The following is a 23,558-nucleotide window of genomic DNA, read 5'->3' as shown; positions in this document are numbered from 1 at the left end:
GGTTCGACCAGGAACCATTGCTACATTGAACCATTTAAGGTTCCTCCAAAAACCACTCAACTAACCTAAGGTGCAAATATGAACCATTGACTAGCAATGGTTCCTTGATGAACTCAAGGGGTTCCTTGAGGATACCCAGGGTTTCTCGACTCACCACTAATTCTAAGAGTGTACTATTACTGGACCAGGCCCCAATTAGCCTGAAACTTTAAAATATCCATCTGAGTGTGTTATCTATTTTGTAACTCAATGCCTCTGTCCCCATTCTAGCGCTTTATCCCATATACTGTGGCCTACTGGCTGGCTAGCAATGGTATGGAGAAATGACAATAATTGTCGTCCTGCAATGTATGGAGGGAGATCTAATGAAAAGTCATAGGAGATTTAGTCATCACTCAAGAGCTTGTTTATAGGAATCATCCACTGGGGCATTTATCCCTGTAGTTGAGCTATCAGTTGAAATGAATCCTAACTACGGTATGCATTTTACAAAGCTGCTTTTTTGTATTTTCCTTGAGATCTGGGCTCAGGCACAACGCAATGTAAGCCATGCCCTTTTAAAACCTTTACGTGTTTTCTCTGTATTCCCTAATACATAGAACATAATGCATACTCTAAAGCTTTAACCATAGTAGCTGTAACATACAGTTGAAGTCAGAAGTTTACATGCACTTAGGTTGGAGTTATTAAAACTTGTTTTTCAACCACTCCACACATTTCTTGTTAACAGACTATAGTTTTGGCAAGTTGGTTAGGACATCTACTTTGTGCATGACACAAGTAATTTACAGACAGATTATTTCACTTATAATTCACTGTATCACAATTCCAGTGGGTGAGAAGTTTACATACACTAAGTTGACTGTGCCTTTAAACAGCTTGGAAAATTCCAGAAAATGATGGCATGGCTTTAGAAGCTTCTGATAGGCTAATTGACATCATATGAGTCAATTGGAGGTGTACCTGTGGATGTATTTCAAAGCCTACCTTCAAATTCAGTGCCTCTTTGCTTGACATCAAGGGAAATTCAAAATAAATCAGTCAAGATTTTTTTGGGGAGACCTCTACAAATCTGATTCATCCTTGGGAGCAATTTCCAAACACCTGAAGGAACCACGCTCATCTGTACAAAAAATAATATGCAAGTATAAACACCATGGGACTAAGTAGCCATTATACCGCTCAGGAAGGAGACGCGTTCTGTCTCCTAGAGATGAACACACTTTGGTATGAAAAGTGGAAAACAATCCCAGAACAACAGCAAAGGACCTTGTGAAGATGGTGGGGGAAACAGGTACAAAAGTATCTATATCAGTAAAACGAGTCCTATATCGACATAAGCTGAAAGGCCGCTCAGCAAGGAAGAAGCCACTGCTCCAAAACCACCATAAAAAAGCCAGACTGGTTTGCAACTGCACATGGGGACAAAGATTGTACTTTTTGGAGAAATGTCCTCTGGTCTGATGAAACAAAAATAGAACTGTTTGGCCATAATGACCATCGTTAGGTTTGGAGGAAAAAGGGGGAGGCTTGCAAGCCGAAGTACTCCATCCCAACCGTGAAGCACGGGGGTGGCAGCATCATGTTGTTGGGGTGCTTTGCTGCAGGAAGGACTGGTGCATTTCACAAAATAGATGGCATCATGAGGTAGGAAACTTATGTGGACATATTGAAGCAACATCTCAAGACATCAGTCAGGAAGTTAAAGCTTGGTCGCAAATGGGTCTTCCAAATGGACAATGACCCCAAGCATACCTCCAAAGGTGTGGCAAAATGGCTTAAGGACAACAAAGTCAAGGTATTGGAGTGGCCATCGCAAAGCCCTGACCTCAATCCTATACAACATTTGTGGGCAGAACTGAAAAAGCGTGTGCGTGCAAGGAGGCCTACAAACCTGACTCAGTTACACCAGCTCTGTCAGGAGGAATGGGCCAAAATTCACCCAACTTATTGTGGGAAGCTTGTGGAAGGCTACCCAAAACGTTTGACCCAAGTTAAACAATTTAAAGGCAATGCTACCAAATACTAATTGAGTGTATGTAAACTTCTGACCCACTGGGAATGTGATGAAAAAAATAAAAGATTAAATAAATCACTCTACTATTATTCTGACATTTCACGTTCTTAAAATAAAGTGGTGATCCTAACTGATCTAAGGCAGGGAATTCTTACTAGGATTAAATGTCAGGAATTGTGAAAAACAGAGTTTAAATATATTTGGCTAAGGTGTATGTAAACTTCTGACAACTGTAGGTATAACAACAGGTAACTGGACCTCAATCCAGTTTTCCATACAGATGCATCAGATTTCTAATAAAGCCAAATATGGTTTGTGTGCTCACCATTCCTCTATGTGTTTAATATGGAGAGTGCTGAGATTGCTTGGCCAAATTTATATCTGGAAGATAAAGGGTGAAAGCAATAAATACTGTGTTAAACCTCATTAGTGTATGTTTAGTTCACTGAAAGTTGGCTATACTGTTCGTTAACATCGACATGGAAGGGTTTTATCCAAATATAATACAGTATAGTATATGGCAGGCTCTAGCGATTCTAGATGGCAGTGGTCAAAGTGGAGTTCTAGCTTTATGAACGGTTTAATAAGGTTTTATACTAACTCAGTTTTTCCCTTGCCGCGCACTTCACTCACGCGCGTATGCACGCAGACCACTCCTCTTGCGTCCCCGTTTCGTCTCCTCTCATATCGATGCAAGGAGAGGAAACGCTCGTTTTATTTCATTCGTAAGTAGTCCTCCAGTAACCTCACCAAGAAGGATATCGAAGAGGACAGAGGACTTAACCCGTGCTTGCCTCGAAATTCGATGACGGAATCACCCAATGAGCGTAATTTATCAAACCCTAATCAGCCTCAGCCCGGTTCTTTTTGCGGTGTATGTGCACCTCGCCTAAACGGGATTGTAGCCTATATGTAAGGAAGATTATAATTGCATTATGAACTTGAACACTTTGATAAAAGTATGGGGATCAATTGCTGGGTCGTCATCTATCGGTTTATAATGATTTATAGCGCATACCCGTAGTAGCTTGATCAATAGCCTATCATCTCCTGAAATCTCCTCTTTGAATAGGAATACAATTGTATGATTTGTTAACAGTCTAGCGTATATGGTCAGCATGTGGACGCTCCTTTGTTCTGTCTTGGAAGAGACCCGTTCATTCCTTGCCACTGGAAGGTAAACCAACACCGGACCATGGTTCGATGCTCCTTGAATAGGCTACTCACCCTTGCATAGACCTGCTATAGAAGGCTACGGCCCGGTGTTGGAATTACAATTGGATTCAAAGAAATGCTGTAAAACAATCCAATGGACAATTACTCACATCTACAACGTAAGTGACAATTGTATTGTTAATATTGTATAGCCTTGCCATCAATAGGAAACTGTATAGTGAGCAATGACATAATTAATTAAATATTGTAGCTCACTCAATTGATCACAAATGTTACCATTTGATAAAAAAATTGGAAGATGATGTACACATTTCACATATAGGCTGGCAGTGATCTGCATTCACCTCAGGCAGATATGATTAATTCAAGTGAAGTAGTGTGTCTTAATTGAGAATGTTATGTTACAAACAGGCATAATTTCCTTTAGTTGGGACTCAAGTTTGATCAAGACTTGGTTGTATTTATATTAGAATTAAATATACCCATTATTCGTTTATGTTAACCTACAGTATAGGTGACATCAGGCTTGCTACTTGTCCCTGATATACATGATTGACATAATTGTGCCTCTGGTATCAGAGATATTCAAGGTGAACCCTGCTCATCTTAGAACAGGGTTTTTTGAACTTTTCTTGCCCAGGCAGGGACCCCCGCCCAGGCAGGGACCCCCGTCCAGGCAAACCTGTGTTGCCTTATCATCAGGTGAATTTGAATTGCAAGAAGAAGTAAACCATTTCAAAATGAATATATTTTAAAATGAATAGTCCATTGGAAGAGGAAGTGAAAACTAACATAGCCTATTAGCTACGAAGGTAAAGGTATCATGGCGGAGGAGAGAAAATGTTGCCTCTAAAAAGTAAATTTTCTGCAATTCAATTAATAATTCTCCATTGAGCTGAGAGAACATTTTGCAGATTTGAAGCTAATTTCCAGCAATGATATGCATTTTGCCATGGTTAATGCTGTCTTCCTCTGCTCAAACATTATAACATCAATGTGCATGGGTCCTGAATGCCCAGTTTTTGGAATGTTCAATTATCCCTGACTTTCTAGCTTTTTATTTGATTGTTAGTTCTCAAATATGGTTTTGGTTGTTTAAATTGTCACTGAAATGGTTTTTCAATCCCGAAAATGTTCTATAAAAAATCTAAAAAATTAAGCCATTTATCTACTTCACTAGAGATGGATGAACTGGAAGAGCTAGCATGCTAACTGTTCCTGTATCCTTCCAGTCATTGCTATAATGCTAGTTAGCATTGGCTCGTGAAACTACCTCTAATTTTCTTCATATGGGACACAGATACATAAAAATGGTATCCATAATGGTATTCTGTTTTAGCTAGCAATATTCATAAAAAGTACTATTTTTCACATAGATATATATATATCCATCCCCCCTCCCCAAAAGGAAGCATATTTGTCTATTAGTAGTCCATTAGTACAATCCAATCTCAATCCAATCAACTGTTTCTTAAATTGATCAATTATTGAGAAGGTCATGAATTGCCTGCTGTTTTATGAGTGGTGTAATTAGGTCACTCGAACTGATAATGCATTGCCATGATGCAGGTTAGCTTGTGTCTAAATCATGTTGCAATTTATGGGAATGTATCTGTTTAGAGGTCCAGTCAAGGATACAGCTTAATTTGCCATTGACAGCTTCCTTTTTGCATATGTTTGACCAAGGTGTTTAATTTTTCATTTGGTTCATATTTTTGCTGCTACTGGTTGAAAGCTGTCTTCCATTCTCATTAGTAAGCAGTACTGTTCACATTTTGGGCCTTTGAAGGGAGCAGATGAAAGCTCAACCTGCCAGTTAATAGTCACTTCACTGTGGCAGAGAGGCAGCAGCTAACTGCTCCAGGCTGTACTATTAAAGTTAGCTAGCCATTCAAAGTTGACAACAGGTCTTTCCCGTTAAGAGTTGATTAACGCACCCGTGCATCAGTCTAATTAACATAATATAAAAATCCCCATAAAAATCTGCCTGTTTAAGCTAGAGATATCTCTCATGGGCTTCGTCTCAATTAACCGCATCCACCTATGTCGGCCATCCGCACTGTAACGTCCGAACGGTTTGGCCTACAAACTATGGAAAGATGAGGCTCTCACGAACACGATGGTGTTCTCTGTGCCCCATGGGACTTTTCTGAAGTCGGTACAGCCGATGAGCCAACTTCTGTCTAATATGACCCTATTATGGAAAGGGGGGACTCTCACAAACGCAATGGTGGTCTCCAATTGGTTCTACAACCCCCTGTGTCAAGTGTCACGGGACTCGTCTGAAGGTAACCCAGTACTGGAAGTAGTTTTGTGCCCTCCCAAAAAAGGAGTTCAATATCTGTAAAATAATAATAATAATAATTCCTGAGCTTCCTTATATCTCCTAGATATGGGACAGACACTTCAAAACCTTAGTCACAATTTAAATCATAAGGAATGTCTGTTTTTCCATTTATGAATGTGTTATTCAATGTGTTTCTATGGGCTATAGCAGTACAGGCCAAATTCAATGATTTATCAAATAATATTTGTATATATTTTATACCTACAGGGACCCTAAAATTCTAACTCAAATGGCTAAATCATCCATGGTATGACCATCTTAAAACAATTCCATATGTTAGCTTAGTAGAACCCCCCCCCCCCACGCCCCATCCCAAGTGCTTAGACTTTTAGGGGTTTTAATACATCTCAACCTTTCGTAATTACACTTTAGTGCTCTTAAAACAACTGCAGTGGAAGCGGAAATAATCAAATTATCTTCAACTTGGTTAAGCCCCCGGCCATAACCCTATATGTGGGTTTCATCAATTAACATAAATGCGTTTTATTTTTGTGTGTTAATGAATTGTACATTTGTAGAGTTGCTGTTAGTTTAACAACCGCTAATGACAAATTAATTACCATCTTTTTTAGAGGACTTCAGAACTATATTTAGATTTGTAAAATATGAACACAGTGGAAAAGGTGTTCTTTGGTGTGGCATCTGTCCATGGTCATGGGCAGCTGCTGTCTGTGCTTCCTTACATGCAGTATCTTATTCATAATATTTCACTGGCAAGTCCATCTGCCACACTGAAAATGTCAGCCATTTCATTTAGCATAAAAACACTATATTTCTACTAACAGTATTCTTCTCAGATATTTTACTTCCCTCCTCCCCACCAGTTGGTGTGTTCATTGCTGAAGCAAGATACCAGGGCAACAAATGCAACTCTGGAGTCAAAACTGAAGAGGAAATCAATATTACAGAGCGAATACAGTTACAGGCTTAGACCTATTTTATCCTACAGTATCTATTCTCAGTTCCTCTTCACTCTCTACTTTATTTTTTACCTTGATAGATGCTAATAGGAGTCAGTTGTCAAAATTGGTGTGGTATCTACACCGCAGTTGATTTTCTGTTCACTGATGGGAGCGGCCAGCTTAAAGTGGAGAGTGGTTTGATTGTTAGTCATATGGGCAGGAGACTTTACTCTCCCGGGCCTGCCGTGGGATTGCACGGAGGAGATTCGGTGTGGCGGCGATGGTGGTGTCTCCCATAAGCACTGCCATCGGAATGGATCAGGCCTGACTGCAGCACAACATTTGGGAGTGACAGTGTAAGGGGAGTGATGTTTGTATGATGGGCCCTGGCGCTGGCAGGAGATTAATGGGGCCTCTCTTCAGTAGCAGAGAGGAGAGGAGCCAGGCAGGACAGGCAAGCCTGATTCCCCTGGATCCCTGCCAGCCGCTCTGGGAGAGCCATGGGGCCTGTCGCCAAGGGCAGCTCATCTACCATCTACCCATCCACCCGGCCCCTGTCTGGACAGCCGCCTCAACCACAACATATTACCAGAAAGTGTCACATAATATGTCCAAATCGGTGTGTGTTCTGCCACTCCCACTACCTCTTAAAGACAAATTTCAGAATCTGCCAAACATGCTATTCCTTCTTAATTACCTTATGGTGTGTCTGCTTTGAGTTGCCAAGGGAACCCCACTGTTGGCTTGGAGACGAGGCATTGCAGAATCCAGGTCAAATCCTTATCTCCTATAACCCAATGTTGAGCTCATCAGATGCTCTCTGGAAATAAAGCTTCCTGTGTCTGGCTCTACCATGGAGGAGTTTACCAGTGGGGTGTAACTATTGCATTGCAGATATAACAGAGGGCATAACAATAAGCTTGCGCTAATATCTGTCCTTCTGATGATTTAAGTGTCACCATCAGGTTCAAGATAGGCATCTGTGTTATTATTATCCAGTTTTGATACGGTTGGAGTTTCTATGGCTAGTAGCATTTAATCATCTGTAGTTTGTCTTGTAACTAAGCAACATAAGTTGCTGTAATGTCTGTCTTTCTACTGGCAATATACAGATGTAGGATCTTAATTTGATCACTCTTTTGTTGATGAGAATGTTTCTGTTTGGCAGGAAATGCAAACTTGTAGTGTATTCTAAGTTTAAAAAGGCTTCAGAAGTTTGTAAATTCTACTTTTAAATATCAGACTGTATTTGCCCTAATGTATAATGTATCAACCTCTACAAAAAATATCCATGAATTATAATCCATATAACAATTCAGATGTCCTGTTGCTGCAGGATTATTTTCCTGCCGTAGCAAACTGGCTCAAAATAAGATCCTACATCTGTACAGTAGGCTGTGTTTTATTAGACATTTCAATGAAAAGATACTGATTGAGAGGGCAATATACTGTAATGACTTGAATAAATTGACTGCCTCTTTTCCAATGTCAGAGTGTACACATTGAAGGGAATAGCTCCTCTGTTTTAATTTATTACTGCCTGCCTGACAGTTGTTCACTTCATTGCATTAAATAATATGGAGGCATTTAGATATTAGTCACCAAGGGTGGTAAGTTTTACTGTCGGGCAAGTCACAAAATGCTCATCATTGGTTTACAAGCATTGGGCCATAGTCTACCATTTAACTTCCTTTATCCACTATAAACACCCCCTGTTAAAGCCTTCTAGGATATTGTTTCCTCCTGCTGAGTAGTTTTAAGGTGTGTTGAGTCTATTCTAATCTGTAAAACTCAATGGATAACTCAGAGTGGATAAGAAAAGAGAGCCAGCAATTACAATCTGTATCCCTTTGCCACCTGTGCTGACTGCAGAAGCACTGCATATTTCTCACAGCATAATCTCAATTCATTTTGCTTAAAGTGGTAAAGAGCTTTTGTGAGTGTGGTAAATATCCCTACCAGCCTGCATTGGGGATCAGGGTGCCAGTCGGCCATGTCTAATTGCATTCATTTATATGCAGTGTGTGGTAAGGAGAGCGGCAGACAGAGAGAGAGAGAGAGACCGTTGCCCTAGAGCACACAAACTATACAGCCTAAACATCAGCGCCGCAGGTAACTTCAACAAAGCTGTGAACGAACTGAGAGACAAGGCAAGAAGGGCCTTCTATACCATCAACAGGAACATACAATTTGACATACCAATTAGGATCTGGCAAAAAATACTTGAATCACCAACCAAGAATTTACAAAATGGGAAAAACACCAAATTGAGACTCTGCATGCAGAATTCTGCAAAAAGTATCCTCCATGTACAACGTAAAACACCAAATAATGCATGCCGGGCTGAATTAGACCGATACCCGCTAATTATCAAAATTCAGAAAGAGCTGTTAAATTCTACAACCACCTAAAAGGAAGAGATTCCCAAACATTCCATAACAAAGCCAATACCTACACAGAGAGAACCTGGAGAAGAGTCCCCTAAGCAAGATGGTCCTGGGGCTCTGTTCACAAACAGACCTCATAGAGCCCCAGGACAGCAACACAATTAAACCCAACCAAATCATGAGAAAACAAAAAGATAATTACTTGACACATTGGAAAGAATTAACAGAAAAACAGAGCAAACTAGATTGCTAATTGGCCCTAAACAGAGAGTACACAGTGGCAGAATACCTGACCACTGTGACTGACCCAAACTTAAGGAAAGCTTTGACTACGTAAAGACTCAGTGAGCATAGCCTTGCTCTTGAGAAAGGTCGACGTATGCAGACCTGGCTCTCAAAAAGAAGACAGGCTATGTTCACACTGCCCACAAAATGAGGTGGAAACGGAGCTGCACTTCCTAACCTCCTGCCATATGTATGACCATATTAGAGAGACATGTTTCCCTCAGATTACACAGATTCACAAAGAATTTGAAAACAAACCCAATTTTGATCTCTGATAGCACACTGCTATTTCACCCAGTAGATATCACAGCAGCAAGATTTGTGACCTGTTGCCACAAGAAAATGGCAACCAGTGAAGAAACAAACACCATTGTAAATACAACCCATATTTAAGTTGATGAATTTTTCCTTTTGTACTTGAACTATTTGCACATCGTTACAACACTGTATATAGACATAATGACATTTTAAATGTCTTAATTTTTTTGGGACCTTCTGTGAGTGTAATGTTTACTGTCAATTGTTATTGTTTATTTCACTTTTGTTTATTATCTACTTCACTTGCTTTGGCAATGTTAACATGTGTTTCCCATGCCAATAAAGTCCTTGAATTGAATTGAAGTGAGAGAGGCAAACTGCTGCATTGAGCAGTATTACATGTACTTCCTGTGTAAGGTCTCACCTCTCTATGATTATGTGGCATTGCATTTGCATTACCTGGACCTCGGACACGAAGAACAGTAGTGTAGAAAGAATGGACTAACCCTTTACATTTATTTCTGGGACAAAAACAAACAGATCACTTTTCCCCTCAGGCTTGAAAACAAGAAACCTGATGTCTGATGTTTTGTGACAACCTAGCCTATTACTCCTAATAATTATGGCACCATGAAGCAACATGGACTGTATCACTTAATTTTTTTGGGACCTTCTGTGAGTGTAATGTTTACTGTCAATTGTTATTGTTTATTTCACTTTTGTTTATTATCTACTTCACTTGCTTTGGCAATGTTAACATGTGTTTCCCATGCCAATAAAGTCCTTGAATTGAATTGAAGTGAGAGAGGCAAACTGCTGCATTGAGCAGTATTACATGTACTTCCTGTGTAAGGTCTCACCTCTCTATGATTATGTGGCATTGCATTTGCATTACCTGGACCTCGGCCACGAAGAACAGTAGTGTAGAAAGAATGGACTAACCCTTTACATTTATTTCTGGGACAAAAACAAACAGATCACTTTTCCCCTCAGGCTTGAAAACAAGAAACCTGATGTCTGATGTTTTGTGACAACCTAGCCTATTACTCCTAATAATTATGGCACCATGAAGCAACATGGACTGTATCACTTGAGGAGTTTGCTTTTGCCCAGTCTCCTTTGCAATAATTCTCAACTATTGATCCAGTATATGAAGTGCAAAATTAGATATGGTAGGCTTTGGCTGGCTTGTATAGCCATGGGTTCATCCTGGCTCTGTGCCTTATTCTGCCTGTCTGAAAGGACAGTGGTTTTTGTATGAATCTACTGGCTTTTTTATTCTTGTATGAGTTCCCACATTAGCGAGTAAAAGTATTCCTGCCTTTTGGGTTCCATTATCTCAACTATAGAAATGATGGAAATGGAGATGACGAGTAATAAAAACTCCTATCTCTCTGTGTGTTTTTATATTCTGAATCTGAAGGGCCACTGATCTCCTAGGAATACCCATAGCAACTTGTTAAGCTGACAAAGTCTGAAGTTGCATTTTAAGAATCATCCAATTTGATCAATGCACAACTTGTCTTCTCGTCAAATTAGACCTGGCCTCTTTGTTCTGTAAGTCTGACCAAGCAAGACTAATGTACAGTATGTTGTACATTTATGCTGAATGTATAAAGAGTAGCTAACCATGTGCTAACAGGCAGCTGACAGAAGTGTGTAGTCTGAGTGGACAGACAGGGCAAGCAGCAGTCAGCTTTGATTTGTGTCTCAGCAGGGTTGCCATTGGCCAGGCTTGGCTAGAGGGCAAAGGGGAGATGAGGATGGCAGATAATAGCCTCTGAGGTAGATCTCAGGACAGCAACACAACTAGTCAATCATTATATTATGTCTACTCATCATGTGCCTGAAGACCCAAACAGCTGCAGTCAACTGATGCTATTGAGTTCACAATGTGTTTTAACCCTACATGAATGCTTACTGTAGTAGGTAAGGCTGTACTGTACACTACCTTGTTGTACCTAAAGTGAATGCTATCTCCTTTTGCACTCCCGAAGGTGTAGTGAGACTGATGTGCTCCTGAGAATCAATTGTGTTAGTTAGCCAGCTAGCTTCAGTTTCTGGCTCATGTTAACTTATTTGAAGAATTCATTCCAATACTGCATTAAAAACCAATTCTGTTCTAAATCGTCCAATTTTAGATAGACATAGACCTAATTTCATTTAATTTAATTCCTGCTGATATAGGTTCATAGAAAATAACCTGCACATGTCACAAAAGGAATGAGCTGATGCATTAATTGTCAGAGCTCACAATTGAAACACATCCCATTCTGCATGTTTCATTAACCGTTATTACCAGCTGTTCACTCTTTTTTCAAAGTAAAGAATAGGTATGATGAACTGAACACAATTATCTTGGATAAAATCCAATTTGTGCTTGAGCCGAAAATGTGGCCGGAGGCTCTGTATGGAGGGTGTGACGCAATTGCTGAGGCCAAATTGAGCACAGTACCGCATCTCTGTGTGCCTCCCAATTCTGCTCTGCTCCACGATGCGCAAGATGTATGTATGAATGCCCTGATTTCTGCAGAGGCCGTATCATCGTAAATGCTGCACGGCCATTGCAGACCTCTGATTGACCATACAACGCCTTTTACACTCTGTACAAACCATAACTTTGCATGATTTTCATGGCTTCTTTGTTGTTTTGATGGAGTATGTTCTCCGTGAATATCTGTGAAAATTAAAAGATTTAATAAAAAAAATATTTATGTGTGGTAAAAATAAATGATTTGACCTTGTTGGCTAAACATCAGCCTGTCATATTTATTGAAAAGTTGCTTCATTATATAACACTAATACAAACTCTTGCATGCAGACACACTTGGATGATTCACCTATTCTCTTAATATGCTGTTAATACCTTGGATTTAGGAACTGTTGCTTCTGTAAGCTGGATGTAGAATGTTTGGAGGGTAATAAACATCTACTGATATTATTTCTGTTTGTCACTATGTCCAGAATCTCCCAATGGTTGTAAAAATGCCGGTTTACTCTTTTCTTACAGGGGCATTTCATTTTCTATATCAATAAAACATTTTACATCAAGAATATCTACCTTTTGAATCACGTGTCATTAAGTGCACATCAAGTCGAATGTTATTGTCACGTGCAGTGACAAGTACAGTGAATTGTCATTTTTGCTTGCTCTTCCCCAACAATGCAGTAAACAGTAGACACATAAAAACAAGGGAAATGTGAGTAGACATCAGGATATATGATCAACAGAGTAGCAGCAGCATACAGTGCATTCGGGAAAGTGTTCCTTCCCCTTTTTTCTACATTTTTCTCCTCAATCTACACACAATACCCCATAATGACAAAAAGTCAAGGGGTCTGAATACTTTCCGAAATGCACTGTATGAGAATGTATGTGTGCGTGCGTGTGTTAGTATGAATGAGTGTGGGTGTTATCTACACTACCAGTCAAAAGTTTGGACGCACCTACTTGTTCCAGGGTTGTTGTTTTTTTTAAACTATTTTCTACATTGTAGAATAACGGTGAAGACGTAAACTATGAAATAACATATATGGAATCATGTAGTAACCAAAAAAGTGTTAAACAAATATTTGAGGTCCTTCAAAGTAGCAACCCTTCACCCAACATTTTGGAATGAGACGTTCGACGAGCAGGTGTCCACATACTTTTTGTCATATAGTGTGTGTGTGTGCACCCTCAGTGAGGTGAGAGAGAAAACGAAGCAGAATATTTTCTCACTGCTATTATTGTACAATGTAGAAAATAGTAAAAATAAAGAACCCTTGAATGAGTAAGTGTGTCAACTTTTGACTGGTGCTGTATATATTCTGCTCCTTTTTCTCTCACCTCACTGCATGTGTGAGGGTGACACGCAGCACTGTGGATTTATTCAGTAGTACGTGAATAACCATCATGGTTGGGGTCTTTATAGCAAAGCAGTACTTCCACAAGTATGAAAAATGTATACATGGCCAAGGTTGTGGTCAAGGAGGAAGTGAGGACTTCAATAGAAAGTAGAGGTTAATTCAACCTACATTCTGTCAAGTGCATGAATATACCACATACATTAGGAGTATGACTCTAGCTACTTCATGTAATTTGCATTGCTTGCTGTTTGGGGTTTTAGGCTGGGTTTCTGTACAGCACTTTGACATCGGCTGATGTCAAAAGGGCTTTATAAATACATTTGATTGATTTGATAAGATGCAACTGTGATGCAATTTCCACATGATTCATTATGCTTCTGGTTAGTGGTTCTACGGCTGGTTGATGGGTATTGTGGGTGGCATTAGTGGTCCTTAGAGAGGGAGGATCTGAAGAATGCTGACCAGACGGTTCAATTCAGAGAATGCCTTACATTACTGCGATGTAATTCCACTATTCTCCCAGATTACAGGGCACCTTAAACCATTCTTACCCTCTCTCTGCAGGGCCCTATCAGGATGGAGATGTCATGCTCTGCTCAGGCCTGAGGGAATGGCACAACACTCTGTAATAACACTTTTGAGATGAAAAGGAAGAGAAATACACTGCTTCAGAGCACTAGCAGGATTTGAACACAGATTTGGCTCATTAGTCCAATCAGTCACTCATCTCTTTTTGTAGTAACAATAACAAATATGGACCTTTGACATTGTAAGATTTGACTAATGTTTTGAGTTGTGCCTAATTCACCAGTGCTCAAATTAGATAGGGTGGATTACTTCATAATACCCCGTTTAATCAGCGCTATATTAAGAAAAATAATGGAGGAACGAAAGATATGGTATTGGACAAGTTTTACAAGGTTTCCTATAACTTTCCAGAGATTGTTCTCCCTGGTAACTCCTTCCTGCTCTCAGAACAACTCACAGTTCTGAATCTAGACCGAGTCCATAGAGCTTTGATCCACTTAAACTGTAGGTATCAGTCTATCGAAAGAGGTCCTTTTCTGCTGAGGAAACGTGTTCTGTTTTAGATGCGCTTGTTTGATGACGTGACGGTAACCGCTATTGAATGGAGCTCATTCCTTTGACCTGTCATTACACCTGACTTTCCCATTGGATTTCATTTTTTAAATGATGTTATTTGAGAAGTGCAGCACTTGAGTCCATACTGCTGCTATAAACAGTGGAGCTACTGTACAGTAAGCTCCAAAAGTATTGGGACAGTGACAATTGTTGTTGTTTTGGCTCTGTACTCCAGCACTTTGGATTTGAAATTATAGAGTGACTATGAGGTTAAAGTCCAGACGGTCGAGTGAACCGTTTAGAAATTACAGTCCAGTTTAGGGGATCAACTTTTGGGACAAATTCACTTATACGTGTATCAAATGTCAGAATAATAGGAGAGTGATTGATTTATTTCAGCTTTTATTTCTTTCATCACATTCCCAGTGGGTCAGAAGTTTACATACACTCAATTACTATTTGGTAGCATTGCCTTTAAATTGTTTAACTTGGGATAAATGTTTCAGGTATCCTTGCACAAGCTTCCCACAATAAGTTGGATGAATTTTGGCCCATTCCTCCTGACAGAGCTGGTGTAACTGAGTCAGGTTTGTAGGCCTCCTTGCTCACACATGCTTTTTCCGTTCTGCCCACAAGTTTTCCATAGGATTGAGGTCAGGGCTTTGTGATGGCCACTCCAATACCTTGACTTTGTTGTCCTTAAGCCATTTTGCCACAACTTTAGAGGTATGCTTGGGGTCATTGTCCATTTGGAAGACCCATTTGCGACCAAGCTTTAACTTCCTGACTGATGTCTTGACATGTTGCTTCAATATGTCCACATACGTTTCCTACCTCATGATGCCATCTATTTTGTGAAGTGCACCAGTCCTTCCTGCAGCAAAGCACCACCACAACATAATGCTGCCACCCCGGTGCTTCACGGTTGGGATGGAGTTCTTCAGCTTGCAATCTCCCCCTTTTTCCTCCAAACATAACGATGGCCATTATGGCCAAACAGTTATATTTTTGTTTCAACAGACCAGAGGACATTTCTCCAAAAAGTACGATCTTTGTACCCATGTGCATTCACAAAACCGTAGTCTGGCTTTTTTTATGGCGGTTTTGGAGCAGTGGCTTCTTCCTTGCTGAGCGGCCTTTCAGGTTATGTCGATATAGGACTCGTTTTACTGTGGATATAGATCCTTTTGTACCTATTTCCTCCAGCATTTTCACAAGGTCCTTTGCTGTTGTTCTGGGATTGATTTGCACTTCTGGAATTTTCCAAGCGCTTTAAAGGCACAGTCAATTTAGTGTATGTGAACTTCTGACCCACTGGAATTGTTATACAGTGAATTACAAGTGAAATAATCTGTCTGTAAACTGTTGTTGGAAAAATGACGTGTCATGCACAAAGTACATGTCCTAACCAACTTGCCAAAACTATAGTTTGTTAACAAGAAATTTGTGGAGTGGTTGAAAACAAGTTTTAATGATTCCAACCTAAGTGTATCTGAACTTCCGACTTCAACTGTACATACGGGTCTAAAAACCCACAAAATCTACCTTGCCCATGACGTGTTGTGTGTTGCACAGTCTTCCAGTAATGTTGAAATAAATATTACCATTTTGATATCTCAGGGTTGTGTGATTGGTTCCACCAAGAGCGTTGATTGGTACCAATGCAATCAGCATAACAGGGAAGGGGAAGGGGATACACCATATTACCCAACAAACAAAAATAATGTCATGTTATTATGATGTCCCATTCTAAATGTTGCCCGCTGGGTGAGCACCAGTGAAAGTCATTATAGTCATTCTGTGAATGAAGATGTGCATGGTTTGCATCTTCCGTAAAGCAGTCTTATCTATCTTTGTATCAGTCTTTGCATTTAGCTTCATACCATTATATCGCACTGCATATAATTCTGAAGTAGGTCAAAGTAAAATCTGAGATAAATAATATATGTTATAAATTCTTGCATGGCCTGCTGCTGCTCATAATAGTTTTATGGAATATAGTAAAGGATTTTTAATTCTCAGTGCTTAACCTTGTAGCTTTTATAGTATCAAGGACAGGGGTTCATGAATTGCTCGTTTTGGTTTTCTAAAATCCTATTCTTTGCACATTGTTGCTGTCAGAGTGATTTCAGGCCAGTCCATTAGGTGACACCTAAGGTAGAGCGAGCTTTTTTTTTGCGATGGAATTTTGGCAATGTTTTCACTTGACATCGGAGAGCCCTGCGACTGCTTTGTATTATTTTTGACAGTTCCTAGTTTTTGTCTTCCTGTATCAGTTTAGACATCATGTTTTTGTTGCAAATATTGTTATGAGAAATCAAAGCATACTGGATTGGGTCTGTGTTCTTCTTCTGTATTCCTTTCCCAGAGTTCTGAATGGACAATACAGGTTGATTATTTACAATGCCTCGTTCCCCAGCCTGCTTTCTAATGCACACTGGTGACCAGCCTTTCCTCTCTTTCGGTTCACTCACATCAGCATGAAATCACTATTTTCTGATGAAAAACAAAAAATAAAACATGTGCTTTGTTCCAGTGTATTAGAAATATTTTCATAATTCGTCCTGTTGGGTATGGTGATGTAAGGACAGTAATTTAGCAGGAGCTCTCCTCTGTCAGTCCCAAATCATGGAGGTGTCAGTGGAGAACTTCACTGATTAAGTGTAACAGGATTTTGATCACCAGAATCAGTTTTGTAGATCACCAGTCACTCTCAGGGTGAAGCTTGTGCGAGGAGGAGAAGAACAGAGCTGGATGCTCTCTGTTGCATCCAGTGCTCTTCTTCTCCTCCTCCATATTTAAACTTGCTTTGGATTATCTCTGAAAGTGGTTCTAGGCCACTCAGGAGAATGAGGTATCATGTGAGAGCCTGCATGCTCAGGCAGCATATCTACTACATTAGCTATGCACTGGAAAGTCATCGATAAACAACATTATTCATTTAATTATTTCTAAGTGGGGCTTTTAAGTTTTTGTTTTGATGTTATTAAAGGCCCTGTATTAATTATTTCCTCTTGACTGCTCCTGGGCAGCAACTAAGTCCAAGTGTATCAGCGTTGTTTGTTGCAGCCATCTATAACACCGGCAGAGATCACTGTAGTGGTAAAACATATTTACATAGCCTTGTTGATGATATGTTCTGAAGCCACAAGCACTAGTTACTGTTGTGCTGCTTATCAGGCCTGGACTACTCTGTGGTACAGAGGCAGTCTGGTGTCAGGCCCCCGTGTTGTCTACTCTGTGTTGTCTAACATGGACCTGATTACTGCTGCCTCAATGAGATTGCAGGCTGTTTCAGCTACCTCCAAGCAACTTTCACGTCTCCTCACAACACACACACACACACACACACACACACACACACACACACACACACACACACACACACACACACACACACACACACAGGTTCCCCTCTCAGGCAGATTGGGATGTGAAGTGGGACAGGCTTAGTGTACAGTGCATTTGGAAAATATTCAGACCCCTTGACTTTTTCCACATTTTGTTATGTTGCAGCCTTATTCTAAAATTGATTCAATAAATTGTTTTCCTCATTAATCTACACACAATACCCCCTATTTGCAAAGTGAAAACAGGTCATATAAAATAAATGATCAAAATACCGAAATACTGTCACGACTTCCACCGAAGTCGGTTCCTCTCCTTGTTCGGGCTTCGCTCGGCAGTTGACGTCACCGATCCACTTTTTATTTTCCATTAGTTTTGTCTATGTTTTCCACACACCTGGTTTTCATTTCCCTATTACTGGTCATGTATTTAACCCTCTGTTTCCCCCATGTCTTTGTGTGTGAGTGTTTGTTATTCAGGTCGGTACGTTTCAGGCAGTTTTTTTCCCAGGTGCTGTTTTCACCTGTGCTTTGTGGCAACTGTTATTGTTGGCACATTGGTATTGTTACTTTGTGCTATTTCTTAAGTAAAGTGCGTTCACTCATCTCTGCTCTCCTGCGCCTGACTTCATGCGCCAGCTATACTCACCGCCTGACAAATACCTTATTTACATAAGTATTCAGACCCTTTGCTATGAGACACAAAATTGAGCTCAGGTTCATCCTCTTTCCATTGATCATCCATTGATCAACCTGACAGAGCTTGAGAGGATCTGCAGAGAAGAATAGGAGAAACTCCCCAAATTCAGGTTTGCCAAGCTCGTAGCGTCATACCCAAGAAGACTCGAGGCTGTAATAGCTGCCAAAGGTGCTTCAACAAAGTACTGAGTAAGAGGTCTGAATACTTATGTAAATGTGATATTTCAGTTTTTAATTTGTAATAAATGTGCAAAAATTTCGTCATAGGCTGTTGTGTGTAGATTGATCTGGAAAAGAAACTATTTAATAAATTTTAGAATATGACTAACGTAACAAAATGTGGAAGAAGTTGAGGGGTCTGACTACTTTCTGAATGCACTGTATGTACTGTAATATCTATGAAAAGGAGAAATCTCTCCCTTTCTCTCTTCTCTGCATTTACTGAGACGAGGTTTGATGAACACGGCTTATTTGTTATTTCATATTTAAAGTGGTAGTTTAGCACAGTTAAATGCTTCATGTACTGATGCTAAATGCTTTATTAGCCCCCAAATTGATGTTGTGTGTTGGAAAAGGTGCTTGAGGTTGGCCAAAGTACATAATGGTGTATATCGAGAGGGGGAGGTGGTAAAATGTGTTGTGAGCAGGAGTGAAAGGAAAAATCTGTACTGTAGTTTATCGGGGTTGTGTGTAGCTCATAAATGAGCACATGAGATGGAGATGGAGAGCCTTGCAGAGAAATTGGCTGGCACAGACTACAAAGAAATTAAATTGGTGCTAGCAAAGGCGAGGGGAGTCTTTCCCAGAATAATGCATCAATGGAGAAATTCTGAAATGCAGCAGTTATGTGTGAGAGTAAAATGTGTTCTGTATGGGAAGGTCACTTGTTCCCCAGGACTCATTAAAGTTGGGCCTTAATGGGATGAGTGTAATAATGGATGCAGAGGATGGTCTAATGTGCGTAGGCTAGAGGCATTGCTTCATTTGTAAATTGGGAGGTGCCGGAACAAAAAGTGAGTTCAATAGAGAGGTGACCTGGGGGGCTCTGAGGTACTGGAACGCATGAAAAATAATCACCTTTTATAATAAAGCTTTGCATGAATTATCATCGCTTTTGCATAGTGGAATATTGCTGTAGTGTAGAAGTGGTTGCAGAAGTTGCACAAATGGGGATTATTTGGGGGGTTTTAGCCTAGGGTCCAGGAAAAATGCATGCAATTCTACATAATTTTACATGACTGCATTTTATTATACCGCACAAATGATCTAAATGACCGGCTACTTTGGCACTGACAAACTGAGATCAATTAAAACAACCTCGTCGTGAATCCACCAGTAGCCTAGGCCTAGGTTTGTGGAGACATATACAATATGAGGAGGAAATTATAGTCCTAAAAAAGCTTTCCAGTTTCACTGAATAAACTCAATGATGTGCCGCTCACTCAGCAGGGCTGGCTGATGCGCTCAAGTGCCAAAAGCCTATCTCTCTTTTGTTTTACTTTGTAAACCAATGCTGTTTGCTCAATAGGCCTATTTGGAAGTTGATAAAATATTTTGGTAGCTTATAGACATATTTTCCTGTGATTGTATTTGAAATATTACAAAAGGCCTGTTTTGGCTACATGCTGTTCACTGACAGATTTGCCGCTCATTCCCGACTGTATTCCTTGTGATTGGGCTACACACAATCCACAGCTAGGCATTTAAAAAAAAAAAGATCCTCTGTGGCATAATTATAGGCCTACTCCTGGTGTAGTATTCTGAATTACTGTGCATTCGGAAAGTATTCAGACCCCTTGACTGTTTACTTCGTGCCTTACTCTAAAATTGATGAGAAATATATATTTTTTTATCCATCTACACACAATACCCCAAAATGGCAAAGCAAAAACTGATTTATTTTAAATTTTTCCAAATGTAGTAAAGATGAAATATCACATTTACTAGTATTCAAACCCTTTTCTGAGTACTTTTTGAAGCACCCTTTGGCAGCGATTACAGCCTCGAGTCTTCTTGTGTATGACGCTACAAGCTTGGCACACTTGTATTTGGGGAGTTTCTCCCATTCCTCTCTGCAGATCCTTTCAAGTCAGGTTGGATGGGGAGCGTCACTGCAGAATGAGTCATTAGGATGTCACGAAATGGTCGCCTAAAGTCATCAGGACATCCCCGGGACCAATCCGGGAACTAGACAAAACCTCAAGGGGAGCATGACACAACGTCTCAAGAACATGCTAAAATCTCCTCAGGGACGTCCCCGGGAACAAAAAAACCATCCTGGGGACCATGACACAACGTCCCAAGAACGTGCTAAAACCCCCACGAGACAAACCGGGTACTAGAAAAAGGTCCCCTAGAGAACGTTCCCTTGTGACCATCACACAACGTCCTAAGGACTAGTAAAATGTCAGTCCTGAGAACGTCCTGACATGGTCTTCCATGACATCCTGGGAACTTACAGGGAACTACAGTACACTATGACCCCCGAAGAGTGGTAGTAGCATGGCAATTGAAATGCCAGGATTATGGGTTTGATTCCCGTGACCACCCATAGGTCAAATGTATGACTGTAAATCTCTTTGGATAAAAGCGTCTGCTAAATGGCATATATTTATTATTATAGAAAGATCACTTTGGCTCATCACTCGACATCCTAAGGACTAATAAAATGAAAGTCCCGAGAATGTCCTGTCTTCAGTGATGTCCTGCTAACTTACAGGGAACTACATAAAGGTCTCCCAGAGAATGTTCCCTGGGATCATCACGCAAAGTCCTAAGGACTAGTAAAATGAAAGTCCTGAAATAGTTCCCAGCTACGTCCTGGGAAGGTACAGGGATATAGACAAAGGTCCCGCAGCAAACATTCCCTTGGGACCATCACGCAACTTTCTTAGAACGTTCTTAGCACGTCAGTGGGATATGCTGTGGGGATATTTTTCAGCGGCAGGGACAGGGAGACTATTCAGAATCGAAAGAAAGATGAACGGAGTAAAGGATGACTGCTGGATGACTGCTGGATGACTAGTGATGACTGCTGGATGACTAGTGATGTGCGTTTGGAGCAATACTGGCTGTATCCAAGGCTCAGCAAATTGTTCACATAACAGAATGCAGCACGCGACTGAAGAGAGAAGAGACAACCAATTTTCTAGTTACAGCATCAGCGCGCGCTCTGGAAAGACAGCGAGAGAGTGGAAAGGCAGTTTGCCAGTTAACGTACAGCAGCGCGTCCCCTGAACAATAACGAAGAGGTAGTTGAGAAGCCTGACCACCGAGACGGGGGTGAGAAGGTGATGACGTGTACTTCATGAACTGTAACCGAAAACAACTGGCATTTGGAAAGTTTGAGGTGAGGGAGAAAGTTTGGTGGAACAAGTATTGTTAGCATTGTTAAGTATCATGCTAGCTGGATCAAATTATCCGTTAGTTAGCCAGGGAAATGTTGAGCAACATTAGCCAACTGATCAAATAATTGAGTTTATGGTGTGAAAGTTAGCTGGCTAATAATGACAGACAGCTAACGTTAGCTAGCTAATGTCAGATGAGTTAACATTAGTAACCAACCAATTCGCTATAGTATTAACTGGTAACGTTATACGACTCCTTGCCATTCCTCCAAGTTATAACACGTCAGTTGCTTACTGGACCCTGGCAATCTCTGTGAAATGTTAGTAGTTAACTAGCTAACGAACTAATGTTTTCCCTCTCTGTGCTGAATTTTTTTTCAGAATGAGAGAATTAGGTGAAAATGAGGCGTTGCTTGTTAAACAAGTGGAGCTGGAGCTGGGCCTGGCTTAAGATGTGTGCCACTATAGAGGTGAAAGGAACACCACACACTTTCCCTCTTTCTCACTTTGTCAATACAGTGGATAAAAAGGGGTATGCCAGGTATACTCTCTGCCTGAAAGAGATCAGTTATTCCAACAAAGAACAGATGTCCACAGGCAAAAGTGTACAATGTAATAATGTGTAGTGTAGACCAAAGATATTGTTTTTGTTGTGTTGAACTTGACAGTAACGTGTGTGGGGGGCAATTTTATTTTTTTACTCAGTGAACTTATTTTTGCACACATGTAGCCTTGTGCATTTGATCAATGTCTATAGTGACCACTATAATAGAGCAAAAATAGAATGAAACAAACAGACATTCTATTTATACTTCCCAAGTGCAATATTTAGATGTGTGTGTGTGTGTGTGTGTGTGTGTGTGTGTGTGTGTGTGTGTGTGGTCACAAGTGTTCTATTATAAAGGCTGTCATGGCTAGCTGCAATATTAGTGTATTGTTTTTTTCTCAAGACTTGAGTGTCATTTGCAGTAAAGTCTAGGCAACAAATAACATTGGATTGCTTTCTTAAAATTTTTTAGTTGTGAGTTAGGTTCACATTAACCACTTTTTATTTTACACACAGACTGATCATGTATATTATATTCTTTGTTGTTTAATTAGTTAACCTGCATTTCCCCCTAGCAGGGTTTGTTTGCATGTTTCAGTGTAAAAAAAAAAAGTGTCACCTTTTTGGGCCCTCACCAGTTTGCATCCTTGATTAAAAATTAAAAAAAGTTACAAAAAATATATATATTTGCAAACATTATCGGGTATTGTGTGTAGATTGATGAGGGAAAAAATCTATTTAATTGATTTTAGAATAAGTCTGTAACGTTACACAATGTGGAAAAAGGCAAGGGGTCTGAATACTTTCCAAATGCACTGTAATGACAATATGTCCTTGGATCTTCTATGTAGAAGAACCCCTTACTTTCTAACAACTATTGTGTAGCTTATGATAGAGCAATCGACTTATGTAGATTGTCATAGAGCAAAATTTGTTACATATTTGTGAGAGTCTCAACTTTTCATAGATAGCTTTTAATGGGTTATAAGATCAAACCATTCGGTCTCTACAGATGTTTTTTGGAAAAAGAACCGGGCCCATTTGGGATCCGCCAATGTTTCACAAACACCGCTCTAGCTCAGCCCCCGTTAATCACACAAACTAATGGTTGGTACCGACAGATGCAGAAGAAATAGACTAATCCAGATATCTGTAGGTTTAAAAGTAGTTATTACTTTGGGGAATAATTTATTCCTGCCCAGCCAGAGACAGTGGACATGGTGTCTGGCTTCAGAATGCAGATCAGCTTTAGATAGTGGTTCATGGGCCAAGGCTAGGGTCATACAGAGGCGTAAGTGCTGCAGAAATATCCGG

General features: G+C 40.2%; 1 protein-coding gene across 6 annotated transcripts in view; it reads left to right on the top strand.

Moving 5' to 3' along the window:
• The first annotated feature begins 2,595 nt into the window (after positions 1-2,595).
• LOC109897937 (leucine-rich repeat-containing protein 7-like) overlaps positions 2,596-23,558 on the top strand; it is a 129,338-nt gene continuing 108,375 nt past the window's right edge. For 4 of the 6 annotated variants that reach the window (XM_031833343.1, XM_031833340.1, XM_031833341.1 and 1 more), the window contains exon 1: positions 2,597-3,351. In XM_031833343.1, the coding sequence (XP_031689203.1) occupies positions 3,327-3,351 (25 nt within the window). In that variant the 5' untranslated portion in view covers positions 2,597-3,326. Of the gene's footprint in view, positions 3,352-23,558 lie in introns of all 6 variants that reach the window. The other 2 variants (XM_031833339.1, XM_031833338.1) reach the window with 1 other exon arrangement.

This window comes from Oncorhynchus kisutch, linkage group LG10 (genome assembly GCF_002021735.2).
Source record: "Oncorhynchus kisutch isolate 150728-3 linkage group LG10, Okis_V2, whole genome shotgun sequence".
In the NCBI taxonomy this organism is placed as follows: Eukaryota; Metazoa; Chordata; class Actinopteri; order Salmoniformes; family Salmonidae; genus Oncorhynchus; species Oncorhynchus kisutch.
Note: the sequence above shows the minus strand (reverse complement) of the source record. Positions and strands in the feature narration are given on the sequence as shown.